The sequence below is a fragment of the Lontra canadensis genome, unplaced genomic scaffold (genome assembly GCF_010015895.1).
Source record: "Lontra canadensis isolate GAN:19392208 unplaced genomic scaffold, GSC_riverotter_1.0 scaffold103, whole genome shotgun sequence".
NCBI classification, from domain to species: domain Eukaryota; kingdom Metazoa; phylum Chordata; class Mammalia; order Carnivora; family Mustelidae; genus Lontra; species Lontra canadensis.
Window position 1 is genome coordinate 5,603,363 of NW_022631097.1, and position 12,243 is coordinate 5,615,605.

Sequence of the window (12,243 nt, forward strand, 5' to 3'; positions counted from 1 at the left end):
AGTGTTTGTTTGGACACATTCATACCCGATTCGTTTTCCAAAGCTCATGACTGACTCTGGCCAACACTATTTCTGCTTGTCCACTCAAGTATTCTCATACACACTGGATAAGCACCATTAAAACAAAGCTAGGTTTAGAATGCAGACTGGAAGGTTTATTTAAGGGATAGCTAGTCACAGTGTTTCTCTATTTTAAAGGATAATGTCATTTTTGAGAGACTCTCAAAAGATTCAAAATACATGGAGGAAACACTGTGCCATCTGGAATATTTTGCCACGGAAGGTAAGTGAAATTTGGAAATGTTATTTTTAACCGTCGAAGTTGTATTTTCACGTGTTTGTGGCTAATGCTTTGGGGGAAGCAGTCGAGTTCTGAATGGACATGTGTGTTTTGTGCAGCCCTTGGCTTCCTCATAGGATATACTTTCCTAGTGCCACCCCCAATGCCCCTCCCACCGTGTTCTGTGCCTATGACAGTGACCGGATGTGTGCCAGAGTCCACACTCAGCTGACTCCTCACCAGGAGTACGGACGGAACAGGCAGGCCAGCTCACAACCCGTACCATCATTTTGCAGTTATTGTTCCCCTTCTCAGGAAACTCATGAGGTTATTTCCCCTGTCCTTCTTTTGTTATTCCTATGACACTGGCTTACCATGACTTGAGGAAACAATAATTCGTGGAGCCCACAGAGACTAAGAAAGGAGTTCTCTGAAAGGCCTCAAATAACACTGATGTCAGGGTTTCCAGAAAGGGGACGTGATGAAAGCTGGAGCCTTGCCGGACTGCCGACTGCCACTTTTTCACCTTCCTGCGTCCCTAGGGCCATGCGTGCATGCGTGTGTGTGTGTGTGTGTGTGCGTGTGCGTGCGTGCACATGTGTGCCTGCTGGAAAGCCCGGGTCGTCCACATGATGGCCCACTGGGCTTTTATTGCCATCTTGAAATGTACCCAGTGTACTTGCTGATGCCTGTCCCCTACCCATGCGCATGGGGGCCATGCCCAGCTCCTGTGCTTCTCTCTGTGGGGAGTTCACTCTGTGGCTTCCAAGTACTCTCAGATTTATACACACAGTGGTTTATAGCAAAATCTGCTGGAGTTGTTCTCCAGTGCTCTTTTTAGATGCATGAAAGTTGACCTAAAAAGCAGACAGTTTCTTTAATTTTTTTTGAGCATGCTGGTTGAAAATGGACCACGTGATGTCACCTGGGAGGGAGGGTATCCTGCTTGCCTGGGTCTCTGGATACACTGGGGCTGTTTTGCAGGCTTGAGGACTCTGTGTGTGGCTTATGCCGACCTCTCTGAGCATGAGTATGAGGAGTGGCTGAAAGTCTATCAAGAAGCCAGCACGATACTGAAAGACCGAGCTCAGCGGTTGGAAGAGTGCTACGAGATCATAGAGAAGGTAATTACCTGCGAGGCAGCTGTTGCATGACCAATGAGGGGTTCCACCGAGCAGAGAACAGAGTCTTTGGACAGGAACCGTTTCGCTCTATAGCCATGTTCCCTCTTCCTGTATGAATCTTAACCATTAGCTTTTAACGAGGTCTTATTTTGCTTATGAAACACTTAGTTTTTAATGGGCTACCTGGAAGGTGGAACCACCTTTAGCTAAAGCGTTAATAGTATCTTAAGAAGTATCAGGTCAAAGACAGTGTCAGTGACTCTCAGGGTTTACCTAAGATTAGACTTAATGAGATCGCTCACCTTACTGAGTTACAGGAGAATTCAGTATGTGCAGGCTGGTTGGACCTTGTTCATTCTAAGCATTTTCACACTTATTCTAATAGTAGCTACCTTTGCCGTTGCTACTCTGTCTTGTGCACTCTGACTTTTGTTGCTGTGCCGGGCCTTTGCAGTTTATCCCAAAGCATTATGTAGCTTTCTAGGTATTGAATTCCCTCAAATCTGGCAGCTGGATTTCACCTTTTTTCTGGTTCATGTCTGCAACCATTGGCCCATTCTTTTTTTGGTTTCTAGAAATCTGAAATCATTAGCTTTTCTCATTCTTTGTGTGTGTGTTTTTTTAAAATTACTCTTGACTTTTATTAATATTCCATTGTTGTTTGGGTTTTATATTTACTTGTCACTTTAATGGAATTTGATTGGAGTAGAACGGAATTCAAGTGTTTATTTGCTCTGCTTTACTAGAAATAAGCAAAGTTACTTTTAGAATCAGAAAACGATTACATAGATGATGGGCCTGTGTGGCACCAAGCAGTGGTAGTTCTGTTTTCCCACAGTTGGGTAATCAAGCTATGGTGCCCTATCCTCAGGGGGCTTCGGGGGGGCCTCGGGGGAGGTAGGTGCTATGTGCAGGGGCTCTGGAATCTGCCGGGCCAGCAGGCAAGGTACGGGCTGCTGAGGGCCCTCCACCTCCCCATGCATCCATACCCATCCTCACTGTGAGCTGGGCTCTGTGGGTCTGGAAGAAGTTTAATAGGGGCAACATTTGATAGTTCCTCAATCTTAAGAATCTTCGATATTCTCATCTCTGGCTGTTGAATTGTTAGCATCAGCTGTCCCTTAGTCTTGTGTCATCAGATGAGTGTTATCATCTAGAATCAGTTTTTCTCCCGTGTTAACCATAACAAAATATGTGTGTTACTTATCGGTGGGGTGAGAGGGGAAGGCTCACCTCCTGTGAATATCTTCAGGTTAACTTGCCCATATGCTTTACTGCTAGGTGACTTCTACTCTAACATGCCCATGGTCCAAGAAATAAATAATGAATGCTGGGTTGCCTATGTGTTTCAGGTGGTTCTAATATTGCAGATAGCTTCAGAATGCCGCTCATCAAGAGCTCATTAATTACCTGCAAGCAAAGGTTTAGTGCAGAGGAAATAAGAGAACTGTTGGACCATTTTGGCTGCCTTTTGGGGTCAGTTTTGTCCTTGATGTTGCTCTTAAGTATGTACCAGTCTGTAATCGAAATTCTTTTTCAATCTAGAATTTACTGTTACTTGGAGCCACAGCCATAGAAGATCGCCTTCAGGCAGGCGTTCCAGAAACCATAGCAACTCTACTGAAGGCAGAAATTAAAATCTGGGTGTTGACAGGAGATAAACAAGAAACTGCAATTAATATAGGTAATTAATTTTAAAATTTCCTGATGTTGGTTTTGTATTGTTTTTAAAGTATCTGGTAGAAGTGCCTGAGGCTTCCTCAAATCCATTGACAGATGATGTTTTAAGGCCAAGAAAAGTTTACCTAAATCAAATGAGGATGCTTTTGTGAGAGTTATCTGCCTGGGATGAACATTAAAACTCTATCTCCCTGAATTGTATTAAACACACTTATATAAGATACAGAATTCAAGACTCGACAACTTTTTCTTACTGTTTTCCTCACAAAATTGTAGTCTGAGACTAAGATCGTCTTTTCACTAAGTTTAATATGCATTATAGCATATAATGCTAAGTTTAATATAGCATTATAACCACTTAAATGGTTTTACCAACTACTGGATCTTCTAAGAGTCTGTCTCTTCCTTTCCCTTCCCTGTCTGGGTTGGTGAACTCTTTGCTTGCTAAACATCGTGGAAATGAAAATTGGGGAAAAAGAGGCACATTTTGAGTTTGAAAGGAGTTGAAATGACTAATTTTAGAAGATCTGATTTTGGTTATTGAAGTTGCTTTCAAGTTACCTGGTGCTTCTAGCCCCATTACAGCATAAGAAGCCCCAGTGCATATGTGACTAAATGAGTGTGTAAGGACCGCATGACTTATAATGTATTTACAGAAGTAGACCGTGTCACAACTCCCTGCAGAAAGAACACACTGGAACCTCCAAATTTAAGTGACTCTTGCCCTATTGGGAGCAGTTTCCTTGGAATATTATCAGTTGAATCCAGAAGTACCCCTTTCCTTAAGCCTTCTCTTTTGAAGCGGCCCGGTCTCTCAGATAACCTCTGTAGTAGACTGATACCTCCTCTCTGCAGTGAATGTTGTTTTTGGTTTAATAGGTAAGAGTCATTTAATCATTTTTTAGCAAGGTTGTAGCTAGTCACTTGCAATCTGGGCTCCCACATGAGTGTAATCAGTCATAGGAGAATGACATGTGACTCATGAACAGTCTTGGAAGCTCAGGTACAGACTTTGTCTATGGATTTGTGTTGTCTTTCAAATGCATGTTTCTGGACAAAAGTGAACAGTGTTTCTTTGTGGATCCCTCACTACTGCTGGGAAATAAAAACCCAGAGTGTACAGCCCTTTAGTGATGTCAGCAATATTTTGTAAAATGAGGGTAAACACCTGCTTTTGGTACACTGTCCCTCGAGGTCTCTTTCTATGTATGTTGTTCCTTCGGGTATGATTTCTCATGTAAATTTGGGCTAAAACACCTGCTACTGATAATGTGACTCCTGTGATTCATATAGAGCATGGAAAGTTGACTGTTGTCCTGAAATGCTGACAGGTTAGGGAATGCTTTCTGCTCACTTAGAGCAATATCAAAGAAGTGAGTAACTCCTCGAGTTAAGATTGCACGATAATGATAAGATCTGGAAAACAGAGCCTGAGGGTTCCTGCTGGACTATTGACCTTTTTATGCTCCTAGCCCCGGATGACTTCCTTAAGTGCTTTCTGGTGTTTGCTGTACGAAGCGAGTGTGACTTTGCTGGCATTGTGCTAGCTGGAAAAGGGCAGTTGTCCTTCTCAAGGCCTCTCTACCAGATCACCCTGCCCTTGGGCAGCACACGCATCCCTCTTCCTGCTTATTCCTTTGTCACACCTGAGCATGTCAGGGTCTGGAGGAGTTTGGAATAAACACAAATGAGGGCTTGAAAATCAACCCAGAAAACACAAATGGGTTATAATTCATAAAGGAAAGCTTGACTTGAATGTCATGAGGCTTCTCTGAGCCTTACAGTATAATTGATGCATGCCCGAAGAGTTTGTAAAAATGATGGTTATATTACTTTGTACTTTTTTTTCAAAAAGAGTATAGGAACATGTGTAGTTTTGGTGCCAGAAGCATTTGTTGCCATTAGATATTTTAAAATTGATCTTTCTTAGCAGCTACTCTGCAAGACCACAGTGAGATATTGCTTCCTGCTTATATATAAGCTGATGACTTTGCTGATGTCTTGTCTTCTGAAGGCTTTTTTCTACTCCCTTTTCTTTTCCTAGTGTATCAGAATTCAAACATATCTTTGGTGTTATTAAGTATGCAGCCAGCAGCCAGGGAACTGATATTCTTTGAAAGAGCTCTGTCTGAATTACTTTTTCATTTGCGTTCAGAATTTATTGGTAATCCTGAGCAGTGTCGTGGGCTTAAATGCCATTTTCCAATTTAAGCCATCTCTCGAGCCTGTAAATGATGCAGAAGGCTCAGCAAAGGGTCGATATCAGGACACTGTATCAGACTTGTCCATGCCAGACCACAGGTGACAGCTATAAGCAGCACAAGGTCGTGCCCCAATTCAGTGTGGGTTGTACGCCTGTTTACTTGTCCCGGGTTCCACATCCCCCCAGTAATCTGAGCCATTACTGATCCATCTTCCATAATGCGGCATGGTCTGTCCATGGTAGTGCATTCTCTGTGCATTTTTTGGGCACCCAGAAGATATGTGGGAAGAAGATCAGGTGTCTAGCAGTTCTATGTCTCTGTGGAGGAAGGACAAGAGAGCAAATGAATGGAATGTCTGCTGAGTGCAGCGGTCTGCTAGGAGTGCCTTCTGAATTCTGTCTCCAGTCTCTACATACGAATGGTCTTATCGCTGAAGGGGGAAATTCAGTGTTTATGAAGGTTAGGTTCTTTTTCGTGACCAAGCTGGCTTGAGGTCCTAGGGCTCTTCACTTCTGGTGCAGGGCTCTCTTTAAACAGATTCACATAGTTTTCATAAAACTGTTGTCTGAAATTTGAAGAGTAGGGGACAGTGGTCCTGTGTTCCAGTCATTCCAGGATGCACATTGTTGTCCTGTGTCAATGTCCCTGAAATTGGGATGTCTTATAACTATTGACTCTTATGACTGTTGACTCTTACGACTGTTGACTCTTACCACTAATCATATGGTCTTAGTGGTACTTACGGTAAGAGTTCACCTTTGGAGCCGACCGTTGGTACGTGGGGTTGTTGGCTCTCCTCGGCAGTGGGTTTACTTATCATAGAGGTGCTTGTAAGGGATACTTGGGTGGCTCAGTCAGTTAAGTGTCTGCCTTTGGCTCAGGTCACGATTTCAGGGTCTTGGGATCGAGTCCCTCATGGGGCTCCCTGCTCAGCAGAGAGCCTGCTTTTCCCTCTGCCTGCTGCTTCCATTGATTGTGTTGTCTCTCTCGTGTCTCTCTCTCTCTCTCTCTCTGACAAATAAATAAATAAAATCTTTAAAAAGGAAGCATTTGTAAAATGTAACTTCTAGTTCATACCTTACAAATATTTAGTCAAATTAAGTTCCAGGGTATTTGTGTCTCTTAGGAGCCAATGAGTACCATATAGACCGTCTTCTTGCCTGTGGGTTTTAGGTGGTTGGGAACTGGCATGATGCCAGAATCCTAGTGTGCTGGGCTTGAATTTATGCTAACTAGCTGTGTTTCAAGGAGTTGGCAATTTTCTTTCTTAACTTAAAGATTTGGCATCCATTAGTCTAAAGTGAAATTTCAGATGTAGTCTTTGTGAGTCATGTCATTTCCTTATTACCACTGGGTAAGACATCTATTAAATAGGTAGACAGCAGATATGAAATCTACAGAATCTATAATTTTTTTTTCTAATGAACGTAGGATGGGTGAGAACAAAAGCCATTTTAAAGTCATTAAGTGGGAAAGAGCTTTCCTTGAACCATTTCTAAGTTGTTGTGACTCATCATTTAATACTTATAAACCACTTCTTACAGTTTTAGAAGTTTAATTTTTAAAAGTGAGTAAATATAGTGCCTGCTCCTATTAGTGCCTATAGTTTGTTTTGCGTGTTGAAAGGAAGACCAGATTCTATTTTCATTGAAGCTGGGACATTGTTTGGTGGTTGTCTCAACTTGAGTGTTGTTTTAAACAAAAAAAGTCAGACACATTATTTCTTGATTACCTGCAGCTGGCTACTCGAGGCTCAGGGAACTCACATTCCTTCCCTGATTGGGGTGTGAGTTAATTCTGAGACAAAGCAGAAGGTGACATAGATGAGAAAGTATTAATTGTGCAGGATAGATAGTATGACTGGTGTTCATAATAGATACTGAATTAATGTTAGCTAGAATTGAGTCCTCTCTGTCAGTTTTTTAAATATCTGATTCCTTGGAGATAGCCACCCTCCTTTTTTTAAAGATAGAACTGAGGCACAGAAATACCACGCAACTCAGTGTAGGTCACAGAGACTGTGAAGGTCCCAAAAATCTGGGCATGTACCTGTGACAGTTGATATTCATTTCCTTGAAGGAAAAATATCTGAGTCAAAAAAGACCAGGGAAACTTCTTGGATGACATAGGTTTAGAAGTGGGGCCTTTGAGAATTTGTTTAAAAAAAAAGAGAAAGGCATAAGGAGGGCACGTGATGTGATAATGAATTACTGATAAATTACTGAACTCTGTCTCTGAAACTGATGATGTACTCTATGTTGGCTAATAGAATTTAAAAAAAAAGTCTGAGCAGCCCAGTTTGGTGGAAGGGGGGATGGGTTCGTGAGGCAAGGCTGAGGCCATGTGCTCTTACATGTGACAGAGCCTTCCTGATAAGAATCTGGAGGGAAAGGTGCACAGGTGTGTGGTTCTGTGGACATATCCTTAGCTTCTTGGTTCTCTGGATGATGAAGGACTTTGTACTGAGCCTCTTTGACCCCATCTGGAATAGATTAAGAATACTGTCTTTCATTATCCATTCTTGATGTTTGGCAGTATGCTTCGTATATTCATACGCAAATATTGATCAGACTCTCTCTCAAAATATTTAGGACCAACACACTTACTGAGGGTTTGGAACCATGCCGAATCCTAGTGATGGGTAGCTTTATTCATCTGATCCTAAGATACATGGTTAGTAAGGATAAACTGTCCCTAACCCTTCCAGAGATGTCTTCCGAGAAATCTGGATTTGGGTACCTTTGACAATGTGAGCTTATCTCAAAAGAGAGGTAGAATGATGGCAGGGTCTGACAGACTTGGTTTGGTAATAATTTCTAGCATGGATAATTATTTTCTTAAAATCATGCTCTAAGTACCATAGAGTCTGTAATATTTTGATTTCTTTGAATGTTGATTATACTCAGGTAGTAGAAAGACTAAATGTTTTTGTAGTGTGCTGTTAATTTCAGGTGCAATAAAAAGTGAAATCCCAGAGGTTCTCTCCTCAGTGATTTTATGGTCGTTTTGTTAGATTGCAAGATTAAAGAACTAGACCTTAATTTACAAGCGTGGATTGACATTTCATACCTGGCTCTTCTCCAAGAGTTGATCTCATTTTATCCACAAACATTAGAAATCAAGCACACCAAACTGGAGGTGACATAATTTAATTTGCCACATTCACTAAGTCACAATTAACTGTTAAACTTCCATGCTCTGTACAGTGCAGGTGTTCTGTGTGATAATTCTCTAAGCAGAATCTCACTTCATTTTCCAAATTAAACAAACAAACAAACAACAAATCCTATTTCCAGAAACCTTTAGTTTTGTATATTGAAATTCATGGAAGTGTCAGTGGTTTTATTTCTTGCCCTCTCCCTGCAACGGCTAAAAAAAATACTAAGAGTTTTTCCATAATATCTTTGTGTAGCTTCAGTTGTCAAGAAGCATTTTGCTTAAACTGAAAAATACAAAATAAAGCAGCAAGCGAGGGCTTAAAAATTATAGCTAGCTTCTGCAGCTGTTGTTCAAATCAAAAACTACCAGCAAATCCTTTTGCATTAGTTATACTAAATTTGTAACAGTCTATGTTGCATGAAGTTGCTGGAGGTCTCTGGGGATATAAAGAAAGAGCAAGCCTCCCATGGTGGGAAATAATTACAGTTGCAACATCCCATCTTGTAAATGAAAATAAAGTGTAGACCTCTCTTCTGGATCTGATCTAAGAATTTAAAGGAAAGAAGAATACACTTGTAAAATTTTAATGGGAAACAAAGACTTTAATTTTGTCAATCTAATCAGGCAGAACTTTGAATGGCATTCTGGGAACGTCCTAGTTTTACTCATCACTATTGTTAAAATATGAACTTGAACAAGTTTGAAAACATAGAAAATTGTTTCGTGTTTCCTCCTTTTTTTTTTTTTTTTTGTTTTTTGGTCTTAAAGGTTAAACAGGTATTTGCCCATGTGGTATTATGATTTTAAATTATTCAGTTTGTTCTAGTTTCTAAAATAATACATAGTTGTTTTAGCAAGCAAAAAATCTCATTCCCTTGAGGTAACTATTGTTAATGGACTGGACTGTATCTTTATGGTATTGCTTTTAAAAATATTTGGATTAAAAGCCATAAATTTGTGCTTCAAGACCTGTGTTCTGAAGTGATCTACAAAATGTTCTGAAATGACAATTGTTAGTGAAGGATGTAATTTGTACATTCCAAAATAAACAAATATTTATTGTCTCCTTCCTAAACAACAACAAGAAAACAAGGTTTTTCTTAGTTTTAACTTTTGTATGTTTTGAAGTCTATTTGGTGCCTTTTAACAGGGTTTCCTTAGCATGGGGTTAGAGGAGGACGGGTGGGGTGGGGGTTGGGAAGCCCTGCTGAGTAGAATTGTCACATAAATGCAGTAGTTCTCAGACTTGCCCATTAGTTAAATGCCTGTCTCCTTGTCCACTTAAATATAGCATCTCTAACAGATATTTTAGCTCTTCTGTGAAGGAGAATCCAGCCTCCTACTTGCTTTAGGAACAGCATTGGTTAAGCCCCTTCCTTGAGATTTACCCAGGTACTTGCTTGAAGGTTGTAATTCCCCAGCTGATGATTTGTTTCATGTTTCTGTGATCATTAATCCTTTATCTTCAGATGCTGAGGAAAAAGAAACAATTTTATAGGTGGAAGGATTCTTTTCTTACCTTTTCTCAATAAGATAAATTGAGATTGGAGATTGGTGAAAAGTGCCAACTCTCTCAGGGGACACTGAGATGGTGGAGGGTAGCTTGAAAGGAGCCTTTCCTTTCCTTGAAAGGAAAGAGTAGAGTCATGACGGACCTTCAGGGTCTTAGGATTTGCTGGAGCTGATCTTCCTCAGAGTGTGTGGATTTGAGGGGAGTGGAGGGTGGGCTCTCCTCCTGGTCTGTGGTGTCACTGAGTGTCTCCAGATGTTTTGGTGTGGACTTCAAAGCCTGAGTAGGAAAGTGGTTCAGAGAAAACATGTTCACCTTCTGGGAAGAAGGGTAGAGGAGTATCTTGCTTAGCCTGTAGAGATAACTATTTTAAAATGAGATGGGAATTATTGATAAGAGTGGTTTTAGAAGACATACTTTTGTTTTAAACAAACTTTTTTTTTTTTTTTAAACTCAGGTTTAATCCTTGAAATGGGGATTGCTTTGAACTTGGATAGGAAAAGTGATTCCCTCGACATATGACAGTACTCCTTTGAAATCTGTTGTGAGAATTACCCACTTTTTAAACAAAGAAATGAGGGATTTTGCTAGTAGAGTAGGCTCATTTACGCCGATTTGGAAACACCGTCAGATTTCATGTGTTGTCCTAAAGTGTTAGCTATTTTTTAAAGCTAATCCAAGGCTTTTCCTGATGTTCTACAAGCATGAAAAAAAAACCCATGGAAAATTGACCAGTATTTAGCCATTAGGTTTGAAGACCTTCCCAACCAGTCTACTCAGGCTTTCTGCAAGAATCAAAATCTGCTTAAATTAGAACCTACTTTTCCTGCCCCCACACACTTGTCCAATTCCTCTGTCTTTCCCAATAGGCTTAAAAAGATAATACGGAAGGCATCAGAAGGGAGACTGAATTTAAATAGATACTGGAAAGCAGTGAGTTCATGGAAGGGATCGTAAACTCACTTGTGTTGCACTTTCCTCTGCCCTAGGATATTCCTGCCGGTTGGTATCACAGAATATGGCCCTTATCCTGTTGAAGGAAGATTCTTTGGATGTAAGTAGTTTTTCAAAAGTTCTATTTGTTATTATGGTATTAAACTTTTTATTTATTTTTACTTTAACCGATAATGAGGGGTTTTTTAACTAAAAAACAATTCTAAAACTGTCCTGTGTATTTTCTTATTTATGAACAGACGTCATAAATTCCTATCTTTAAACACTAAAGTAGTAAATTTGGAGCAGTGCTTCATACTTTCCTTTGTTTATCTAGAATTTTGCATTTAAAATGTTAATGGGACCATTTTGATTTGCTAAGTGGTGATGGTTCACTCCAGAGTAGATTAATAAGGAGACTAGGAGGATTTTTTTTTTCTAGCACAAACTTTAACGTAAAGATAATATTCAAGTGTCAGGAGTTGTTTGAATTTATACAGGAATAGGCTCATGGAGGATTGAACAGCATGGCTCTCTGATCATTTTATAGACCTGTGCCCATGCATTCAGTGGCCTAAAGCCTCTGAGGAGACCAGGGTTGGGAACTGATGTGAGGTTAACCAGTGACCTGGGAAGTAGTTTAATGGGAAGCTATCAGCTGAGCAATGAGATTCCATTCGTCAGGACTTGTAACAAGGACTTGTTACTGCTCAGAACCAAAGGCTACCCTTCACGCAGTATATTTAAAGCTCCTCGTAGGAGCAGATGCCAGCGTTAGTAAAAGGGATGAGATATGGTACAGAGACATTTGTACTTGCAGATCAGGAAGGCCCTGAGTCCTCTTGAGAAGGCCTGCACATACTCCACCTCTTCAGGACTCCCAAGGCAGGAGTCAGGGGTGAGTCTGTATGCCTCCAAGCAAGATGCTGCTCCAGAGCTTGGGAGCATCCCCCTTGGATGCACTCACAGCCCGTGAGCATACCCAGAATGTCTGTGTCAGAGGCTCCCTGGTTTGCTGATGATCTTCTAGACCCAAGGCATCCACAGCCTTAAACTAAGCCTTTTACATGGTGATACCTCAGAAGTAAGGCTATATTTTCCCTTTATGCCAGGTGTTCTCTAGAATTGGGAGATGGGCTTTGACTCTGCACAGCAGTCTAAAGCCATAAGTACAAGCTGGGACTTTTGGTTGACCTAGACCATGGCATGATTTGTGAAGCCAAACAAGTTTCACAGAGTGTGCCTGGCTTCCCTTGGCAACATTTTAAGAGTTCTTCTTCCTAACCAGTGTTGAACATCCTCTTTTAGTGCAATGACTTTCATGTACTCAGTATCTGCTAAACGGAGGTGCAG

The 12,243-nt window shown here is 40.8% G+C and overlaps 1 protein-coding gene across 3 annotated transcripts in view; it reads left to right on the top strand.

The window, feature by feature from the left end:
• Positions 1-12,243, top strand: part of ATP8A2 (ATPase phospholipid transporting 8A2) — a 587,617-nt gene that overhangs the window by 185,796 nt on the left and 389,578 nt on the right. For all 3 annotated transcript variants that reach the window (XM_032838223.1, XM_032838221.1, XM_032838222.1), the window contains exons 21-24: positions 199-283; positions 1,265-1,404; positions 2,950-3,088; positions 10,947-11,011. In XM_032838223.1, the coding sequence (XP_032694114.1) occupies positions 199-283; positions 1,265-1,404; positions 2,950-3,088; positions 10,947-11,011 (429 nt within the window). The remainder of the gene's footprint in view (positions 1-198; positions 284-1,264; positions 1,405-2,949; positions 3,089-10,946; positions 11,012-12,243) is intronic.